General features: G+C 36.4%; 1 protein-coding gene across 5 annotated transcripts in view; it reads right to left on the bottom strand.

Moving 5' to 3' along the window:
• The window catches only part of MKX (mohawk homeobox), a 66372-nt gene that overhangs the window by 36895 nt on the left and 5744 nt on the right, over positions 1–23733 (bottom strand). For all 5 annotated transcript variants that reach the window (XM_047743317.1, XM_047743319.1, XM_047743318.1 and 2 more), the window contains 2 exons: positions 16881–17034; positions 16118–16456 (listed from right to left, as the gene is read on the bottom strand). In XM_047743317.1, coding sequence (XP_047599273.1) covers positions 16118–16456; positions 16881–17034 — 493 coding nt within the window. The remainder of the gene's footprint in view (positions 1–16117; positions 16457–16880; positions 17035–23733) is intronic.

Raw genomic sequence — 23733 nt, forward strand, 5'->3', positions numbered from 1 at the left:
ACTGTATAAATAGCACAGTTTCCACGTGTTGACAGCTGGACAATCAAGCATATCCCTGAGGGATGAAAGAAAATTCATAGAAAAGGATTCTGTGGTCAGTCCACTACTGCCCAGAGACATGGGAATGTGATGAAATACTCAGTCAGCTTAGCCACAGTTGAACAAACTGAGGAAGAATCTGGATAGCAGAGCCCTGAACAAAGACCATGCACTTTAGTGTTTAAAAAAGAGAGAGAGAGGGAGAGGGTGAGGAGAAAGGAAGGGAAGAAGGAGGGGAAGGGAAAGAAATGAAGGAGGAAGGGAAGGGAAGGGAAGGGAAGGGAAGGGAGGAAGGAAGGAACATAGAAAAAGAAAGATACTAGAGAAAGCAAAGATATTCTGACATTTTCAAAATAAATCAACTATGCAAATTTTTTTTTTTTTTTTTTTTTTTTTTTTTTTTTTTTTTTTTTTTTTTAAAGAAGAAAGATTGGAATAATCTTAGGTGAAAGGATTAGAGCTGAGAATCATCAAAGATCACTCGTTATAGCTGCTGGGAGGGCTGATATTGGATTATAGATTCATTCTAGTGCTGTGGGTTCCAAGTGAGTATGAGAGATCATCACTTGCATCTCCACTTCTTCACTGTAGAAATAGGATAATATGTGCCCTGCTTACAATCTACAGTTTGGGAAGAAACATATTCTTTTTTTTATTATTATTTGATAGAGAGAGATATCACAAGTAGGCAGAGAGGTAGGCAGAGAGAGGAGGAAGCAGGCTCACCGCTGAGCAGAGAGCCCGATGCGGGGCTCGATCCCAGAACTCTGAGATCATGACCTGTGCCGAAGGCAGAGGCTTAACCCACTGAGCCACCCAGGTGCCCCAAACTATGCAAATTTTAATATGACATTTATTAATGTGATATTCTTGAAATGTGATCATGCTTTCCCTCCCATGGTATCTCTTTATTTTGATGTATAACTTTAATCAGCTACATTTATAGCACTAGCTAAAAATTATTAAAGTAATCCAAGTACAAAAGGGTAAAAAAAAAACCCCTAACAATCTGAAGCACATGATTATTTAATGTCCCATTAATTGATAATTTTGCTTGAAGGAAAGATTGGAAAAAAAAGGAATGGAATTCTTAGCTCCTTGTGTTTACTTAAAAATTCCCAATAGTAACCACTCAAACAAAGAACTTAAGTTTTCCACTGGAAGGGTGAAAAGAAAAGTCAGTTCTAGCATGCCCTGCCACATGCTTAACTACAAAGTAAAATAGTATGGATTCAGATTCTAATCACGTTTCAAAAGTGTAGTATTTATTAGGTCTATGACTGCCAAGCACTACTATATCATAATATAATTACAGGCATTTTTTAATTTAAATTATATTTAGCTCTTTATTTCAAGCACTGCAGTTTGGAAAGTCTTACCATTATAATGTGTCATGTTTACGTACATGAAACCCAGCAAAATTTTCCAGGAGTTCCTATATTTCATTCTGTGTATAATTATTCTTTATTTATTATTCCTTTGATATTCAGAATCTGTACATAATTCTGAATGTGTGCAAACTCCCACTAAAAACTATCAGCAACAAACAGCTTATATGAGAAAATCATTTACTAACAACAGTCTATATTACAGAGTTCCCTTTCAGATGCTACACTGAATAAGCTTTATTTATTTCTCTCTCAAAAGCCCATTACAATTACAGAATGTAAATTTAAAAACAAATCAGTGCCTAGCAATGCTCAAAAACAATAAAGGGCACCATGGTCAAATCAAAAAAGTCGAGAAATTCATGAAAGTTTAAATGCATGTGGCATTAAATTGACGAGGAAATCTAAACAGAGAACCACAAATCAAAACAGGTGGAGACCAAGACCATGGCAGTATGTGAGCTGCTTCTCCCACCAAGGAAGACACCGTGAGTCAGCAGTCCACAGAGAGTAAAGCAGGCCATGGGAAGAATCATGAAGGTTACCAGTTAAAGACAAGACATGGAAGACATGGAAAGGAAGAGCTAGGCCATGCTTTTACTTCCTGAGCCTAGAGAGCACCTCTAGGTCACCTGAACCCAGAGCACAGTTTCTATAAATGTTCCTTTTTTTTTTTCTAAAGATTTTATTTATTTATTTGACAGAGAGAGAGAGAGAGAGAGATCACAAGAAGGCAGGCAGAGAGAGAGGCAGAAGCAGGCTCCTTGCGGAACAAAGAGCCTGATGAGGGGCTCGATCCCACGACCCTGAGATCATGACCTGAGCCGAAGGCAGAGGCTTAACCCTCTGAGCCACCCAGGTGCCCCTCTATAAATGTTCTTTAAACAAGTTAGGGGACTTGTACAAAGACACTCCTAGCATTAGGCCATGAAGAGATGCAGAGTAGAGATTCAGGTAACTTCTGATCTCCATAGGGTCATGACTCTTATGAAAAAGGCAATAAGAAAAAAAAAATGATGTTCTTGGAAAATGAAAACAAGATACCAAAATTGAAAGACTAGAGTAGAAAGGTTGATCAATAGAATGGATAGGGCAAAGCTGAAGACTAAATGAGTTACCTGGAAAAGAAAGTTGAGAAAACTGTTCACCACATGGAAGGGAAAGGTGAAGAATGTGAAAGGGAAAGTACAGAACCAAGGGATCCCAGGCCAAGATAATTTTAGAGGTGAACTCTTTTTTTTTTTTTTTTAAAGATTTTATTTATTTATTTGACAGACAGAGATCACAAGTAGGCAGAGAGGCAGGCAGAGAGAGAGGAAGGGAAGCAGGCTCCCTGGTGAGCAGAGAGCCCGATGCAGGGCTCGATCCCAGGACCCTGGGATCATGACCTAAGCCGAAGGCAGAGGCTTTAACCCACTGAGCCACCCAGGCACCCCTTAGAGATGAACTCTTTCCAGTCCTCAAGATACAGAGAAAAGCCAATCCTTACGTTGTTTAAACTTTTCCAGAGCAGAAAAAGATGGAGCATTTTCTAGCTCATTCCACAAGACTGGCATAACACTAATATCAAAATTGTGCAAGGAGAGCATTAGGAAAAAAGAAAATTATAGACAAATCTCACTTGAGAATTTTGATATAAAATGGTTAAATAAAATGTTAATAAATCAAATCCAGAAATATATTAAAATAATGATATACTGTGATAGAGTAGAATTTTTCCCAAGAATTCAAGGAAAGTTAAACACTATGAAATTTACTCTGTACAAGTAAATTAAAGGAGGACAAAATTGTTTATTATTTATTTGCCAGAGAGAGAAAGCACAAGCAGGGGAAGTGGCAGGCAGAGGGAGAGAGAGAAGCAGGCTTCCTGCTGAAGAGGGAGTCGGATGCAGGACTTGATCCCAAGACCCTGGGATCATGACCTGAGCTGAAGGCAGATGCTTAATGACTGAGCCACCCAGGCATCCCAAGAAAAATTCCCTTTAATGCCTGCCATCACTACCTTATTCAACATTGTTTTGGAAAATTTGGTCAATGGAATGTAATAACTAGAGAGAGGGAGGAAAAGAAAGAGAGAAAAGAGGAGAATAAATACATAAAACTCTTACTATGTGAAGGTTGTATGCTTGTGTGTACTCTGGCAATCCAACTTGAGAAAATACAAGACAATATAAGAAAAATGCAGAAAACCCAACAGATTTCCTATTTATCAGTGATGACTATTATCATAGCTAGTAAATAGGAACTCATCCACAATGGGAACAATAAGAATGACAAAATGAAACAGCTAATAATCTAATGAGAAGTATGCAAACCTTATGTAAAGAAAACTACAAAAATTCATCGAATGTCCTGAAAAATAATCAGAATAAATGGAAAAATATACTATATTCCTGAATGTAAAGACTTGATATAAGCAGGATAAAAATATTTCCCAAATTAACATATAAATTCAGTGTCATCCCAAATGAATTTCCAAGGAAATTTTTAAAATGACATTTGTCAATCTCATCCAAAGTTCAACTGGAAAAGCAAATTCAAGCCTTGATGAGAATATTTAGAAAAAATTGAGGTAGACATGCCCTACCATATGTCAAAATGCACAATAAAGCTACAGTCATGAAAAAAGTGTGCTACTGATGTAAGAGTATTTTAAAAGTTTGATGGAATACATTATAGTCTAGGAATAGACATATAGAAAGGAAGGTAGAGTACAATAAAGGTAGCAATTCAAGTCAGTAAGGAAACGTGGAAGCACTCGATAAACTGTGTTGGGACAAACTGTGTTGGGGAAAAAACAGAAGTCAGATCATTACTTCATATAATTTACCAAAAAAAAATCTTACGTCCATTGTCAGTATATAAATGTACAATTAAAATAAGAACAGTACTAGAGGAAAAAGTAAAAGTGAACTTTTCTAATCTTGGAATGGGTCTTCCTAAACATGACGAAAGGCATAAAGAACACATCGATATATTTAATCATAATCTCTCTCCCCTCTTGGCCTCCTAACCTCTCCTCAGGGCCCAACACCCTCCCTGGGCAAAGTCCTTTACCTGCCACCATAGGGGGCTTTCTGTTGCCATATTTGCTGAAGGTCCTTTGAAATGTTCCTGAGCTCAGAGCCCAAGTTGGGAGTGATAAAATGGTAGGCACTTAACTATGACTTTCTGTCAACTGCAGGCTTCCTTCTCTCCCTATACTTATGCACACCCATTTTACAGGCGAAGGAACAAAGGGACTTGCCTTGGAAAACGGACCTAACTGCTAGCAGTTCCAGGTGAATGTGGTACTTCCGGTTTCAAAGGCAATGCTTTCCGCACTTCCCACCTTATAACTTCATGTGGTCTAATCTGCAAGGGGGTAATTTCAGTTCAGGTAAGGAGGCTCACTACAGGGAAAATGTGAACCCAGCAAAGTCATTTTCCAAACCACACTTGAAACAGTAGGAATTTCACTATAGTCAAAATAAAGATCAAACTCATATTGCTTCCACAGAGTCCCTACTTAGACCTTTACACCATCATTTTAGTTAAAGCACCTGAGAGAAAGGATGAAGTCAAATAGAATATAGATAGATCATTTGCCTCTAGCTTTCTGTTCTGAGCTTCCTATTAGCATTTCGCTGAGTGTGTATGTCAGGGGGTGGGGGTTAGGGACGGTATTTGGGGGTTGATAATATGTCATGAAATCATAAAGTTGAGGTTTTTTATATTTTCCTAATGAGAGGAAAGTTATTGTAACCATAAACTAAATTTTACTGCTTCAATCATAGTAACCGTGAAATAGTCCTCAAACACCTTTCAAGATAGTTGAAAATTACTATTCCAGATGATTTATGTTTATACTTTTAAAAACACATTTTAAGAAAAAAAATATAAATAAAAAAGTCTTCTGAAGGAAAAAAGTACACAGGTTAGACAAACTGGAGGCCCCATGGGTTATGAGTAAAACTGAATTGGTGCCATATTTCTGAAAAGGTCTAAAATAAAGGAACCCAGGAGACCCAGTAAAAACTAAGACAAGACCAATTGCACTTCTGACAAGGTTGTGAAAAAACTCCTTGATCCAGCTGGATAGACTTAGCAGCTCAGAAAGAATTAAAGAGGGGGGAGGGGGAGGAGGGGAACAAAAACAACAACAACAAAAAAAAAACAAGACAAAAAATGTGGATAAGACAAGGATAAAAGAAAATGTGAAACAACAATGGCACTGGAGCTCAGCTGCAAACTAGCAAAAGCTGTGTGGGTTCTCAAGCAGCCACAATATTGCAACCATCTAGCACTGAACTCAGCGAAGACATCACACCAAAGGCACTTGGCACCAAGTAACTTCTGGCCGGGGATTTTTTACATTTAGAAATGTAAGACCCGGTAACATTTAAGGAATTCTCCCTCTTGCCAGATAGCCATCCTCTGGCCCTGAAGCCATGTGACAAATGATCCTGAATACCACGTTGCCTTTTATGCATCTGTTGTCTAAATCAGTGTAGAAACTGGAAGGAGAGACTGAATTCTGGCCCTTAGCAAAAGGGTACATTTTAGTGTCATAATGACAGTCTTGGCAGAACAGGGCATTCTTACTTGAAATGTCTCTGCCATACTGAGAGCTTTGTCCACCATAACCTGAGTCTGGCTCAGTTGAAGGGACTATCAGTTCTAAGTTTTCAATACACAAGCAACTATGTGAAAATTTCAAGAGCAAATTGTTTCTTGGAAATCCCACTTCAGGAATGATTGTCTCTGACCACCTTTCAACACTTGAAAAGGTTTCATTTTCGTTTGTGTTATTTTCCGTTTTAATTTTATATTACCAAAATAGTCCTCTCGAAATCACCATTTAAAACTTTTCTGTTCTCTTTATTTAATGACACATGATCAAAGGCAAAATTGTTTTTGTGTACTATGTGGTGGGTGGTGTGTGTGTATAGAATGGCACCAAAAAGGAAACACATTCTTTTTATCAAAGATGTTCACCTTGGTCACTGTATCCAAGATACTCTAAAGGACAGAAGCGGGTGGGCAAGAGACTGTATCCTTACGTGCTGGTCGGGGATAGTGGCAGACACAACATGCGCTTGCGAGTGTCCTGGCCACAGAGCCATCATTATGGGCTGCCCAGATCTGTGAGAAAGCTTTAGTTTTGTTTTTTCTAGGTACATCTAGCGGTGTGCCTGGATGGAGGAAATGCTGAAAGTGAATTCGACTCTGCAGGGCCTCAGCATATCTCGTACCATGGTGTCCTACTTGCCTGAGAAAAAGAATTGATGGCTTGCTTTTCAGACTGGGAAGACCTAAAATTGTTGAAAGTGGATGAGCAATGTTACTGCTTAAACCTGAGACTAGTCTATCTTCCCCAATGATTTTCCATTTGGGTTGTTATTATCACTCAAGTTTTTTTTTTTTTTTTCTTTTTCTGTTTCTTTTTTAAAGATTTTATTTATTTATTTGGCAGAGGGCAAGACAGAAAGAGAGAGAGCTCAAGCAGTGGAAGCAGCAGAAAGAGGGAGAAGCGGGCTTCCCACTGAGCAGAGAGCCTGATGCGGGGCTCGTTCCCAGGGTCCTGGGATCATGACCTGAGCCGAAGGCAGGCCCTTAAAAACTGAGCCACCCAGACACCTCTTAAGTTTTTTTCTGACCACTAGCAGGAAAGGACTCAATGTCTCCAGTGTTCACACAAGGAAGAGGGACGATACCGCTGGTCAGTTTCAAAAGCTACCTTATTTTCCTAACTACACTCAATTTCTATTAGAACTATGACTACACACACATGTAGAGACACACATAAACCAGCAGTATTAACCTTTAGACATTTTCTGGAAACGATTCATGTTTCCCTTAGTAACCAAAGGATGACCCCTAGGTAACGATGCCTGTTACAACCTGCAGTCCATAAACCAACGTGAGGATCTTTCCACTGCAGCCACTGAAATACAGAGAATTTTTAAAATGCACACATACCTAGCCTAAGTTCTCAAAAGTTTAACCTAATGGTTTAAGTATGTACTTTCATTTTAGAGTGAAAGTCAATTAAGTACCTGAAATTGCCCAAAGCAATTAGACTTACTGTGCCAAGGATCTGGATCATATCTCCAAGCAACCAAGCAACGCATACTCAAAAAAACTAACAATTTCAATGCCTAGGATACAGCCTAAAGCAATTGTCTAACCTGTTAGAGGATCCTTTAAAGCTCACTGTTGGATTTATAAAAATCCTTGACTATTTCCTTCTTTAGCACAATGAAAATGAGAGAAATTGGGTGACAAAGTTGTTAAAGGAAAAAAGGGACATTATGCCGCTGTACCTTAAATGTGCCATCCTTCACCTAAACCGAAAACTAAGAGAAAACTCAGATTTTGCAAAAGAACTATTTCTTTTGTGAGTGAACAAAATTGTTAACTGTTTTTGCTTCCTCAAAACCCACAATTATAAATGATATAATTTCTGGTGGAAAACAAGTACAGAAGCTTCCAAAATTTAAAAGTACCCAAATTCTGTTCTGGAAGAAAACACATATTTATTCTGAGTAAAAATTCTGTTACATCAACAAGACACATTTTGACATAGAAAAATACCTGTTTAATTTTAGAAACAACGTAGGGAGGCAAAAGGGAAAAACTCACTGCAGCTAACCAAAAAAGAAAGAAAGAAAAGAAACCACTTCCATATTCATTAAATAGAATGTCTTGTTATTTTCACAGACAGTAAAAACTTTTTGACATCCTTTTTCGTCCCAGACTGGAGAGGTGTCAATGGATCTTTTTTGGTCTCTTCAGTGTGTAAAGAGTTTACAAACCTAACCAAATTTAGAATTAGTGGGAGTTATGCACTTATGTTCCTTATACATAAGAGAAGAAAAAAAGGCCCCTTTATGCCAGCTTTGAGTTAGGCTTGAATTTTTATGACTTATTTAGAAGCCCTAGGGAATGAAAAAGAAAAAAGTCTCTTAATGGAAATACTGACACAGGCTTAAATATAGTGACATGAACAAGCACTTCTATGAAACAGTACCAGGATGTGACTGACCACACCAGCAAGTCTGAAATGCAGACAGTTTCAGACAATCAATGACAACTGACTGAATGCCAGGAAAAAAGTAATGGCAAGCTAGAGAATAAAAATTTCAGGTTGATAAATTTGTTTTTAACAGGAAAAGATGTAAAAATGTATGGGATCTTTACTCCAATATATGGAAGAGAAAGAAAATGTAAAATGTAAAATTTCTGCTAGACTTTCTCCAATTCTGTTACAGGACTAAAAAAAGTCATTCTTAAAAAGTCAAATCTGTCCTATCAATCCTGAGAGATGTGTCAGAAGAGTTGAAATCAGTGGATCTAAATCTGTGCTTTGTTTCTCAGATCTTACTCACAAGGCTATGTGCTAGATAGAGAAAACAAATACTTGTTTTTATCTATCTGCTACAGTTTTTATTTTTTGGCAGATTTTTAAAAACTAGCTAACCCTTTCCATGTACCATCCTTGCATTTTCTTGAAAGTCGCTTTTCTTACTTGAAAATCGGGTTAGTTTCATTTTATACTTGCTAAGTTATTATTTTGAATCTCTTAAACATCTCATAGTTTTCAGCTACATCTTGTTTAATATTATCCTCTGGCTTTAACTTTTTCGCAATTGCCTTTTTTTAAAGCTGTTTAAACTGTTCCGAGATCTTCTTTCTCTTGTCATGTTCACGGACACAGACCAACATATATCTGTGTACATTAAAATGTCTTTTACGGTTTGGAAGGCAAGCAGACCAAATCATTAAAACACTAACTCATTTAAGAAACAGTTATGGGGCCAATATGGGAAAGACACTGTACTAAGTGCTAAGGGGGCTATAAAATGAATACAACGCCACTTCAGGGCCTGAAAGAACTTTTAATACACGTAAGGCAGTGAGCAGCAGCACAAAAGAGGGACAGAATGTAGCTGTAGTTCAGAAAAACAGCGTGTCTAACCGTCACACACAAGGGCTATTCGTGTTGTAATCATTCTTAGGTACCACGCGGAAGAAACATAATGTGAAAGGACAGAAAACATTAGGACCAAACACAGTCCTAAAAAATGTGTACATTTTCTAAACCAAGCTGCCATATACTTTCGATTTGTTTGTGAGCCGGGCTGTATGTCTCAGGATTTACATTCACGTTTTTCAGACTCTCATATGATACCAAATAACAAAGAAAAGTGAAGGAAAAGCTACCCCTGAAGGAGGCAGCAAACCACTCATACCAACAGTTGTTCTTTTTTTTCTAGTTTTGTTTGCCATTATTCTCCCAGTTTCTAACAGTAGATGGAACACTTAGGCAATTTCATTTAAATTTTGCAAGTGAATCCATAAGGGAAATTCAATGTTAACAATTGAGCTACTTTTATTTTTTTTATTTTTTTTTAAAGATTTTATTTATTTGACAGACAGAGATCACAAGTAGGCAGAGAGGTAGGCAGAGAGAGAGGGGGAAGCAGGCTCCCTGCTGAGCAGAGAGCCTGATACGGGGCTCGATCCCAGGACCCTGGGATCATGACCTGAGCCGAAGACAGAGGCTTTAACCCACTGAGCCACCCAGGTGCCCCTTGAGCTACTTTTAAATAGTCCATATGAACGTGTTTGGTCTTCATCACCACTGACAAACATTTAAAAATCTATGGTGTTTAGAATATCATGCTTAAGTTTTAATAATTCTAGAGTAACCCCACGCCTATCCAAGTCAGAACTTCCGTAGATCTCATTTGTAAGATTGCCGCTTTGGAATCAATAATTAGGAAAGAATCCCTTCCAACATGCTATCAGAAAGACACCATTCCTTATTCAAAGGTGTGAGGGGCAGATTTGGGATTGTGGTTAATCCTAAAATTACTGATTTGAAAGGGTGGAATATCATATAAAAAGCAACAAGGAGGAGGTAGTTTAGAGAACAGACGATATTGAAGCATGAAGCAGACGATATTAAGCTGTGTTTAATATCCTAAGCTTAGGAGAGCAGAAAATTCTCTATTTCTAAAATCAGTACTTAACTTCTATCTGGAAATTTCACTTACGTGGAATACCTCATTCCCAGATGGTGTTTGATAGGTGAGGTATTATTGTACTAAGGATACAAGACAAGGAATTGGATAACCTTTCAAGTATCCTTTAAATGTCACTAACTGGGCTGGTTGATAGAGGGTTTTATTATTCTCTGTTGGAGTACACCAGCAGTCATTTGCATGCCAGGAAAAGGATGTCTGGAATAATCTAAAAGGGCAAAGCTTAGTTCTTTCACTAAAAACAAGGAAGTGACAGGCACAAAAAGGGAAATAAAAGAAGATAAAAGTATCCAAAGCCGACTTACTGGTCAACAAAATCCCGTAGAGAAACTAGCACGTACACAGAAACGCTATTTTAACAGCTGGCGCCTGACAAAGCCTTCTCTTGACTACCAGGAGGCTTTCTTGAAGCTACCCACAAACACAAAACCTAAAACTGATGAAACATATAAATTAGTAGTGATTATCCACTGTCCAAAAAGTTCTGCCAAGACAGCCCTTTAAATCTTTCTTCTGCTTCATTTAACTGTGGTTTCTTTGATGAGCAGCCTAACACAAAACACAGGGCTCCGGTGAGCCTAGAACAAGGCCTGTGCACAGTGGCTCTTAATAGACATTTCTGTATGTGGAGTGAATGCATGAAAGGGTACCGCTTATATGAGTGGACTGTATCCCAGAGATGTACCTGTGGAGTCAGCTCTTAGAATGGAGAGTGCACTTCTCCCAAGAAGTCATGCTATAAATTAAGGTTAAATCCCAGGCTAATCCAGGGCTTTATGGAACTCATGGGCATACTTGGGTTTTACCACTGATAATGCCAGTTTAGATTCTAAAGTACATGCGTATGCAGGAAGAGAGAGAAAAAAGAACATCTCTCTTCTCCTGAGGGGCATCGTTAGCCAAGAAAAAATGTTTGGAAATGGCATTTAGCCTCTGGCATCCTCCCAAACTTACTTTCTACTTCCTAGTTCCTCTTTCCTTAGTAACCAAAATCCCTAGTTCTGTCATTTTGCTCCAATGGCGGCAAGCCATCCAAATGGACTCTACGTTCCAAAGAATTCCATGCACCAAATAAGTGACTTCTTTCTTCTCTCATTCAAAATCTCCATTTCTTCAGGGACAGTCACCTCAGTCAAGTGGAGGGGAAGCTAATCTAATTAATTCACACTAACATAGAAAAGAGTTCTATCCACCTATATGTTTTTGCCTCACCAGATGTGTTTAATTAAGAGGAATTTTAGACAGTTTAACAAGAGGAAGTTTAAACATTCAGCCTGTGGGAGCCGGTTAAATGTATGAATTATATACTAGCAGAGCAATGGGGCTCAGAGAATAACCATTCGAATGTACTAGCCATTTATAAGTTGATCATTTGTGAGCTGCAAACAGAAAGAACATAACAGGGACTTGTCCTCAAGCCAAGCAAAAGAAGGAGGGGAAGTCCACAAGTTTTATTTCAAGACTTGCCCGATTTTCCCCTCGTCAGTACACTTCTTAGAACCTTCCCCCTCTCTCCTTCGGTAAAGAAGGAAATTTGATAGGCTTTTGAGGGTAAATCAACTTGAATGCAAGTTAGGAAAGGCTCCACTCTGTAAGGTGGCCCAGATGGCAGATGGCTCCTTCACAGATGGTCCCATCTGGAGAATATCGGTACTGATTCAACAGAAATGGAGGTAGATATTAAAGCTAGAGTCCTCATCCTGGTACCTTAGAGAGCAGACCCACCTAAGACTACAGGACTTGAGGTCAGTTTGTAATGGGAATTCGCTCCATCAAATATCTGAAAATTGTCATCCATTAACCTAACATAATGAAAAGTACTGTAATTTTAATTTAGATAGCTTAATTCAACAGACAACACTGAGTGACTAACTTTTCTCGAGTATTATTTAATTGTATTTAGAAGCAATAACCTTAAAAATTCTAATTAATTTTAATATTATAATTTCTATTGTCAGAAATGCTTTAGCCAATATTTATTGAAAGCCCAGTATGCCCCCTGAAAAGAGAGCTTTTTTTTTTTCTTTCTGCACGATGGGGAGACTGCAAATTACAAAGAAATATTTAATGTTTACATAAAATCAATAAAAACATGTTTGTATCTACTTTGATGTTGTCAATCAAGTGGAGAGGAAGCTAATATGATTAATTCATACTAACATAGAAAAGAGTTCTATTGCCTCTATGGTTCAATTAGGAGTACGACTTTATAATCTCGCAGGCTTCGCCCTCCTAGAATTTAACAAAAACAAGTGAAATGAAATTCAGTGATACATTATCCTTCCACACACCAACTCTTTCATTTGGTATTTGATCCCATATCATTAATGAAATGCATCATAAGACAGCAAAAACAGGTGGAAAAACAGATACAGTTGTTTTTAGCATAGATGAACTAATAATTACATTTAAAGGTGATCTATTCTTGAAAAAGAATTTAAAAGATGAAATCTTTGCACTACTATAAAACTGGGGTGGGGGAGGGGATTGGTGTTTAATAGCAGATTTAGAGGATTTCCATTTAGGTGAAGAAAGAAAGATATAACCAGAAGGAATTGAAGGAATTCAGCATAAGCCTGTATGCCAGAGAAAACCATAGCAGTTGCTCAGAAAGTATTTATTGAAATCCCCTGTTCTACTATTTATGCATGAGCGGTAACCCAGCTAAAACTGTAGCAACGTTGTCGCTCGGTTCCCCCACAAGACAGCCCTTTATTGTTTCAGGCTGAGATTTAGCAGACCAGTTTCAGACCACCAGTCTTTCTCAATTCTTTATCCACAAAACCAAAAAAATTTATTCTGTTCTTTTTAAAGTTTATACACACGCATGCAAAACCAGAAGTTTACGTGTCTAGGCTGCTTTCTCATCGCTTGCATAACTAAAAAATAGGTTTTTATTTAAAAATAGAACTTGGCACATGAATGGGCCATTGGATATTTTAATAAAAATAAATGGCCAAGATATTTAACTTCAAGAAGCATCAACTACCCAGGCATGCTATTCCCTCTTCGGTTTTCTATTTTTTTTTCTTAATTTTATTTTTTATAAACATATATTTTTATCCCCAGGGGTACAGGTCTGTAAATCGCCAGGTTTACACACTTCACAGCACTCACCATAGCACATACCCTCCCCAATATCCATAACCCCACCCCTCCTCTCCCAACCCCCCTCCCCCCATCAACCCTCAGTTTGTTTTGTGAGATTAAGAGTCACTTATGGTTTGTCTATTTTATCACCTTTGAAAAGAGCATGAATTTTCAGGAGACTCATCACATTGGGTAAATTTCAAATTTGTTTTTACTGTGCAGCATAAAGAAATTTATAAGAAATTTTTAAAAATAATAGACCTTCAATTATTCCATCTATTCAAAATTAATTTTCATTGTTTCCAAAAATCTTGTTTTTGTCTATACATACTTGTACTGTCATAACTGCATTCAGTGTCTCCAGTTTTAAATTGTTTTTCACTTAACCTTCTGTTACCAATATTTCTCATGCTGTTTCAAAGTCAGCATCAGTATCATAAATAAAAATGTTGATTTTTATGCTATCCTAATCCGGTTTTGGATTAGGATAACATTTACATTTTTAAAACCTGACATACTTCCCGTATTTTTACATGTTCCAGAAAAAAGCATAAAGCATGAGAGTTAATTATTTCTTCAAGGTTTGGGGAAAAAAATCCAATGACTCTATCAAATCATGTGTTTTGGGAATGGAGTTTATTAAAAACCTTGACTTTTGGGGTGCCTGGGTGGCTCAGTGGGTTAAGCCTCTGCCTTCGGCTCAGGTCATGGTCTCAGGGTCCTGGGATCGAGCCCCACATCGGGCTCTCTGCTCAGTGGGGGGCCTGCTTCCCCCCCCTCTCTGCCTTTCTCTCTGCCTACTTGTGATCGCTCTCTCTCTCTCTCTCTCTCTCTCTCTCTCTTAAATAAATAAATAAAATGTTTTATAAAAAAAAAAAACCTTGACTTTTCCTGAATTAGTGGTGTTTACAACTTTTCTCATTATAATTTTATAATTTAATTTGTGTGGGATAATACCAATTCATTTCATCTACACATTCGCATATAGTATATTGTCAAACAACTGTACATAGTACAGTACCATTTAAAAAATATTTTTAAAGACTTGTATTGATTGCTGTACCTCTTCACTACCAATGTTAATCTGGGCCAATTTCTGCTTGTTTCTTTTAGTATTGCTTTCAAAGAGTCAACTCTTTATTTTTCAGCTTTCCATTGTAACTTTTTTGTTTTTATTCTCTGTACTTGAATGACTTGATTTCCTATCCTTACCTATCTCTGTAAATAAAATTCATGAAGCTCTGAATTATCTCCAAGTTCTGCTCTGGTCACATTAGCTAAATGTTAGTGTGTAGTTTTAAAATTTTGTTATTAGCTAAATAGTCTTTTATTTTATCTTTTACTTCTTCCTCGACCCAATTATTATTTACAAGACTAATTTTGTATCTCAGAACTTTTGGAATTGTTTTCATAATGGAAGCTGGAAATGCAAACAGAAAATGAGGTTAAGTCTTTAAAACTAGATTTTCTCTGAATCCTCACAGATAATATATCTTATAACCATTTATGGACAGAAAAGTAAGATTTCTAATTAAACAATCTGGAATGTGTATTAAACAGACCAAATTTAAATTCTTTTATAAAGCTCTACTGTTCACGTATCAAGCTTCCTACAAGGACTACCTATAACGTCATTTGCGTAGTGTTTAGCAAAGGGCCAGCATATTGTAACTACTCCATGAATGAGCAGTGGCAGTACATGTAGTCATCACAGGCTAGTAGTAGTTATGTTGCCCCTACCCCTTATGCAGGCTAAGCTGCACTACTGATCTAGGAAGAGTAACTAGCTATGTGTTCTTGGTCTGGATTTTCTTATCTATGATATAATATGGCTGGACTAGATACTTTCTGAAGTTATTTCCAGCTCTAACATTTCTAAATTTCTTTTGTTGGCATTTTCAGGACCTGGACTCTATCTACACCAGATGTAGGTCACACATATCCTTTGTTCTGAAGCAACTTGCTCAAAACTCTCTGAAAACTGAAGTGAAGATAGAAATTTTTACCAAACTTACTACTCCATTAGAAGGTTTTGGACAGGCAGAAATCGATTCATTATTTTTGGAATAAAAGTAAAAAATTCAAAGCTATTTATCAGCCCTACTTGTGCTTTCCAGGAATAAAAGTAAAATTTCCAAAACAATGTAAGCCAGACCTACACTTTCCCTTCACAAGAGCCTTGGCACCCAGGTTAATTTGTGTTCATTTTCCACCGCTATTAGCAATCAAAGAATTTAAGAGAAAAGATGAAATACAAAGTGTTTGCATGGCTGGCTACAATTCACGGCGTTCCTCCTCCAAGAATGTATATCATTGAGATTAAAAATGAGTATTAAGGATGAAAATTCTCATCTTTATTTTTAAGGGTGAAAATCCCCAGTAGACCATCATCTACTAACAAGCACATCTGGTAATTAAAAACAAAAGCTTTCAAATTAAATCTTATGGGCTATCTGTGAATAATCTCATACAAAAGCAATAAAAAGTATGTCTTTATACCTGTTGAAATAGACCCCTTGCTGGGATTTTAGTTCTATTTCAAATAAGGTGTTACGAAAAGCACAGACTTACCTGTACGGTAGACAAAGTTGCCTTCGGTTTCTGATGATGAAGGAGATACCAATTCTTCCTCGAATTCATTGGAACTAAAAGATCCCGAATGGTTTCTTTGCCTTGTCTTTCCCATCATGGCAGCATTTGTGGCCATGACATGTCTCAAAGAGTCGTTAAGGTAACGATTCAATAAGCTGCTCTTGTATTTGGGGGGTGATACATAGTCCTCACTGGCCCGTGACTCTGGCCTGATCACTCCAGCTTTTATGACTGAGCTCTCACTTTTAATCACAGGATGGTGAACTGGATTATTATAGCCCCCTTCATTTATGTGGTTTCTTGGAGGATTTTCTCCATCTAAGGGAGAAAAATATCAGTAGGTAGTACTTACATATACTTTTCCCCAGCCACCAAACTCTTATAGTTAATCATTAAATATATACATAAAGAAGGAATATTTAAAAGTATATAAAATTATCTTTGATACCCAAGATTAATTTTTAGGCAAGGAAGCAGGAATCTATATAATCTCTCCCTATGGTATTTTATTTTTAATGAATTTCACAGAAAATGTTATTCTGACACACGATAAATCTATAAACAAGAGGAAATAGCCGTAATTCTGTTGGTCATTTATAGTATTGTAAAAGTGAAGTTACCTCATGCAGTAAAAAAGAACCATCATGGCACCATGATGTTTTTGTGGAGTCGACCTTAAAAATAGCAATTGAGGTGAACTTCTTATTAACAGAGATAAAGCAAAATAAAAATATTAACAAACCTTCAGAACATGAATCATCGCTGCTTACACTAAGCCGCTCAGCGTTTCCTTGAACATACTTGTTGTACAATTTTATTCTTAAAGCCCAGCTTAAATCTGGCTGTCGAACAGTGTTCTTAAGCCGACGTCGTGCATTAGCAAACCAATTTGACACCTAAAAAAGTTTTATTTTTCAATTAACAAAACATAAAATATTACCCGTCACATAATTACTTTCCCACAAGAACCTAAGCCTCTCTCAGTATCTCTGATCGTTAAATATTCTCAGAATGTAATAGTACTAGACGTTCATTCCATTCACTCACTCATTCATTCAACAAACATGTGTACACTTACTACAGAGACTGAGCATATACTATATTCTGGGAATAAAAAAAAAGAACAGCTTTTGCCATCAAATGCTCAGTCTAGTAAGAGAGGAAGGAGAATGTACAAATAACTTTAATATAGGAAATAATGTGATGAATGGTTTAAGAGGCATTAAATAAAATGATGCAGGAATCCAAAGGAAGAAAGGGTTACTTTCAAGACTTCATGAGGAATTAAGTGAAGCGTTGAAGGAATGTGTCCAGTATAATGGGTAGGGAAGTGTGTTCCCAATAAAGACATGGGAAAAAATATAAGTCAAACTTGAGAGACACCGTGGTGAGTGAGGAAAAGGGAAAAGTTAAAGATGACCTTGAATCATCCCTGTGTAATCAAGAGAAGGATAGTGCCATTTTGAGAAAGAAAGTAGAACTGTTTAAGGGTGAAATGATGTGCTTGGTTTGGGGAGTGATTAATTTGAGGTACTAGAAAAGCATGCAGGTGAGATGTGAAGCAAGAAAATAAAACTGTTATCTGAGACTTAAGGGAGAGGAAGAGCAGATGTGGGTCAAACACACAGAGGTGACAGCGGCAGCTTTGAGTAGGTAGAAAGAGAGATGATTGAAGACCAAACCCTGGAAACCTCCAGACATCAAAGGGGCAGGACTATAAAAGATGAGCTAGCAGAACAATCCGACATAGAGCAATCAGACAAGTAGAGGGAGAAAAATGCCAATAACAGCCGGCTTTAAGTTGAAAGTCAAGTGTTTCCAAAGCAAATAGTTGAGGGCAAAGAAACAAACACTGCAAAACAAAGGGAAGTTACTTCATTGTTTTTAAAAGATGTTATTGGATGGCCAGAAGTTAAAATGGTACTTGAGATTTCCTTTAAAATATCAGGCTATCATCAGGAAAAAAAAAAATATGTAAATAACCTGAGGGGTAAATACTTGCTTTTAAAAGAAATGAAATATGGAAATGAAATGAAATATGGAAAGAGAATTAATTAAATCTTTCTGCCAGTTTATTCTAGAACACGACTCCACATTACTGTAATGGTTTATGTAGCAATGCTTGCATTGGAAGTTTCTTTTTTTCTTCATTTAGGTTGATAATATAAATATACAGTTTTTACACATTGCTCAAGAGCTAATTATTGAATGGACCTATAGTGAATCCTACTTTTTAAGAAAACAAAACCACAATTCTTTTCCTCTTTGTCTCCATGGGGTTTTAAAACATGGTAGTTTCCCCCAATTTATACACACACACACACACACACACACACACAATGTATATATACATACACAGTAAATATATCATATATTATACATATATATATATATTCAGTATTCATTATCTCCTAGTACCTTAATAACTGTCCTCTTAATTTTATGTGCATTGATGTAGTAACTCACCATGACACTGCAGAAAATTTAGTCTTTAACAATATCGTCTTCCTATCAAGTTGTGCTATTATAACTATGATTTTAATCTGGGTTCAAATTTTAAGTCTTCTCCAGCCTCTATAGACAGACAACCTCTGGGACTATTCATTAAACATACATTGAGTAGTTCGTGTGCTCTAGCCATGACATGACAGTCAGTGCTAAAAATCATTAAGTGTTAGGATAAACTTTGTCCCTGCCCACAGGGAAGGATTAGCACAGAACTATGTATTAACTGTAATACATTGGTGAACATTCAGTATGGAAGCACGAAATGCCTGGTCCAGTCCTCAAACCTCCCTCTATTCTCCAAGTCATGGCTGAAGTATTCATCCATGTCCTGGATAGTAGCAACTGGGAATTTTAGAACATTTTTTTTCTGAACTTCCTTATCTTCCATTCTATGCACTTGAATGAATCTTAACCACCACCATCATCAAATTCAAGTGTTGATATACCATTATGATTTAATTGCTTAACTTCTTCAAATCCTCATTAGTGTCCTATTACCTATAACTGGTATAATAGAAAGAGATCTGGTTTCCTGTTCTAAATTTGAGAAAAATGCGTGAATTTAGAGAAGTCACTCAACTTTTCTGAACTTCAAGCCCTTCATCTATAAAATGCATTAGGTGGTACCTAAATAACCTTGCCAACTCTAAAAACTAAGATCTGTGAATATAGTCTATGCTCTCCTACAAAATTACTAATTTATTCCCTTTATATAGCTGGTGCTAACCTACCTTCTGCTTTCCAGCAATCAAACATGTGTGTTTATGTCCCCTGACATGCAACTTCTCCTATGCCTATGTCACTTATATTTTTAGAATTCAACTTCAAAACACATTTACTACTTTCTTTACTAAATATCATATAATTCAGAGTATCCTTAAATCATAACTCACCATGAATTTTAGCACAACCATCATATAGTACAGTGTAAAATTCAATTCTTATGGAACCCTTCATATTTTATTAAAATGCAACAGCTTTCAAATTTCCAAAAACATTAACATACCATAATTGTAACTACAAAAATGGGGACCATTAAGTGTCATGGTGGGATTACAGTTTTACATATATAGGGGTCATATCCTTTTTCTTGTTTTATATACTCCGTTCTTACCACAGTATATTAATTACAAATTAGAAAATTTTCCAGAAAGGTTTGCTGATATCTAACAGGTTTTCTCTGACCTGATTTCAAAAGTTTGACTGCAAACAATCTGCTAATAGATTTACTCTGCCAGTATTTTATCACCAGAAACTTTCTGTACAATTTAAGGGCTGGATATAGTCTAAGGCGTTTAATATCTGCTTGCATTAAGTCATGTAAACAGCAAAGAGTTGGTTAACAAATTTGCATAAATACTGTTATGCATTTTTTTTTTTTTGTCCTGATGAACTAATGCAAACTCCATCTGTCTCACAGAAGGTAAAAATACCAGTTCAGATTTTCTACCTTTAACTTACTATGGATTCCTTCAGGTCGTCATGCAAATCTCATTAAATTCTACTTCACATGAAACAGGCCTCCTTACCATGGTTAGGTTCTGCAACAGCATTTTGATGTCAAACTCAGAGCTCAAGAAACACTATATTTTATAGTGAAAACTTGGAGAACCAAATATCTAGAAGCTGGAAGAGAAAACTAAGTAATTTTCATCCCTACTCTAGCCAAGGTGTTTACATTCATCGTATTGACAGAGCAATCATTATAGTAAACCCAAAGGGATAAGCTGGCATCTGTCCACCTTTGAACATACAGAATTAACAAACTTATTCTGAGTTACTCAACTGAAATATTGAGAATCTCATTTCTATGCCACGTAGTATAACACTTGGAATAACATAGAAAGACCAATCTGAGATTTTGTTAAATATTTAATGGTTGCTATAATCCTTGCAGTTGATAACTACATACCTATCTCAGCAGAAGCACTCACCCGGCAAAAACAGAGCTATGTTAATAGAGGGGGTAAAATCTTAAAACTAGCAGTTTTAACCAGCGGCATATGGACATTATCACAGGAATGTGAAACTTCTACAAGTAAAGGAAGTATTAACATCCAATCATTAAAGGTAATCTCAAACTCTTCACGCATTGCGCTCTGCGTTGTGATCATGAAAGAAATCACCCCAAGGAGACATTTTGCTCTTTTAATCCAGAAAAAATATAAATATGTTTAAAAATAGATACATGTGAACAATGGGGATCACTGGACCAGATATAACACCCATCTGCCCTTCTCTGAAAAACTTCTTCCAAGGCAATTATTCTGCATTAAGCTCTCTATATCCTATAATAATACAAAACCTCAATTGCATACCACCCTATATTATTCCACAATAAAGCTGTTCACATTTTGATACTACCAGAGTCTATTTTTTATAATGTTTAAGCAATGATCAGCCATAGAAATTAAGCATAGTGGAACATTTTGGTTGGTTAAAGTACACACACATGTCATTAACTGTTAATTTTAGGAAAATGTTTATATCTCATTAGGAAGCTAATAATAAATAACTCTTTCTGCTCCATTTCTCAGGGATAAATAAAATGTAGGTGTGGATTAATGTCCTTAGAACTTCTATTTTTTTTTTTAAGATTTTATTTATTTATTTGACAGAGAGAGATCACAAGTAGACAGAGAGGCAGACAGAGAGAGAGAGGGAAGCAGGCTCCCTGCTGAGCAGAGAGCCCGACGCGGGACTCGATCCCAGGACCCCGAGATCACGACCTGAGCCGAAGGCAGCGGCTTAACCCACTGAGCCACCCAGGCGCCCCCTTAGAACTTCTATTTATCAGAAAAATTACCTTTTGTGGTCCTAAAAATATTTCCTCCAGTAAAATTTCAGTTCCTTCCTTCTAGGTTTAATGGAGACTGCAGACCAGGTTTTATGTCTTTCCTTATCAATTTAAGAGTAACAAAACAAGGCAAAAGTACATTTTATGAAAAGTTTAACAGTTTGACACATGGCCAAAAGGAAAATGTTAAGTGTTAAAGAAATTCTCAAAATACAAGATACTCTCATAGTTAAGGAATAAAAGTTATGATAACTGCTTATTAACATCAGTTACAAGAAAGATAGGAGGTACTGTACTAAACAGGAAATACGACTTTAGAACCAGAAATGAGGGCACAGACATAAAAATATGTCACATTTCCAGCTATACTGAAGGTAATAAAATGAGTTATATTCATGCTGTGCTATAGAACCATCACATAGCATTAAGGATAATGAACTGCCCTCTGCGTATTCAATGGAATGGATTTTAAAACCAGAATATCTTAGTCAGACTTCAACACGTTCTCTAGTTTTCAGGACGGTGTTTTGGAAAGCTGCATGGTGACTACAATGGTATTCCCCAATCAGAACCTGTTCACTTTGCAGACATGTACAAACAGTTTATGGAAAGCATGGTGCTGGGATATGGGGGTATGAAGATGAAAAAGACATGATCACACTTCTCAAGAAGCCTGACTCCACAGGAGAAATTTGTTCACTGGGAGAACTTGACTCATTAAATAGGGGTCTAATTTGCAGGGATCAAAAGTTTTATTTAGCTCCTAGCTTTATATTTTTTCCTCCAGAAGTGTAAAGTATTTACACAACTCATTTGGCTTCCTATAGAGCCAGAATTTGCTTAGATGTTTAAGGTATGTCTGACTTTCACAAACTCTCCCATATATATCAACGTAAGTGCAGCTGACTCTTGAATAACACAGGTTTAAACTGCATGGGACCACTTACGTGGATTTTTTTCACCAAATACAGTACAATACTGTAAATGTATTTCTCTTCCTTATAATTTTCTTAATAACATTTTCATTTTTGTAGCTTACTTTATTGTAAGAGTATAGCTTATAATACATATAATATACAAAATATGTGTTAATTGACTGTTCATATTATGGGTGAGGCTTCCAGTCAACAATAGGCTATTAGTAGTTAAGTTTTGGGGAAAGTCAAAGTTCTATGTGGATTTTTGACTTGCAGGGAGGGTTGGCACCTCTAACCCTGTGTTGTTTGAGGGTCAGCTGTAGATAGATACGTATGCATACATATATACATATATATTTATATCCTACATCGATATCCTATTTTGCCTAACCGACAGTAAGTGGAGCCAAATTGGATTACTATGTTTAAAGTTCCTTGGCTATCCTATACATTTTGGTTTTTTCCCATTTATCACTATAACATTCCAGAAACCAACTTCATTTACCATAAAAATTTGGAAATCATTAAATCATCTTATTATTACAAATAATTATCTTTACTCCATTTAAAAATTAAATAATTCTGTGCATTTTTATTTTCTGAGGACTAGAGTAAGAGAAAGAAAATATAATGAGAATATAAGATATAATTAGAAAATCGTAATAGTATTACCAAGATCTTAATGCAGAAAGAATGGCTATTTGTATTTGAACTATCGTTGTAGGTAGGAAATAATTTGGTTCTGTATTAAAATTACAACTACTTGTATTGCATCTCAACAAAACTACTGTACCCCAAAATTTAAGTATCTCTGCTAATAATGATGTTACCTTTCATAATTAAAAAATGTTCTAAATATGTCATTTTTGTTTGCTTTCTGTATGAAAGAATGTCAAGCATTAAGTATGCAACTGTATGATATACCAAAATTAATCTAATGTTTTATTGCTGACATCACAGTGAAACACTCAAATAGCTCTATAAACTAGGGTATTTTCAAAATAAATAGCATACCTGTTTAAACTGAAATATGAACATATGCATTTATTTTCACAAGTCAAGTTTTTCTGACTGAAATCACTGAAAATTCATAGTTTTATGTTAAACAGATATTAAGCCAAGAACACTAAATAAATTTTCCCCTCCAGTGCTGCAGCAAATCACTATTAATACTATTGCCTGTTAACATGAAGCAAAACAGATGTTTTTCTCTACAACTGTATTCTGAATATAAGCAGACAAATGCATATTATAGTTTTAATAAGCTTAAATACAAGTCAACTTTCATGCTTTGTCAAACTTTCCAGCAATTCCTAAAATATCAATCTTAAATACTCTGGAAAGCAAGTTTTATTTTATCTAGTAGTTAAATA

This window comes from Lutra lutra, chromosome 8 (assembly GCF_902655055.1).
Source record: "Lutra lutra chromosome 8, mLutLut1.2, whole genome shotgun sequence".
Lineage (NCBI taxonomy): Eukaryota > Metazoa > Chordata > Mammalia > Carnivora > Mustelidae > Lutra > Lutra lutra.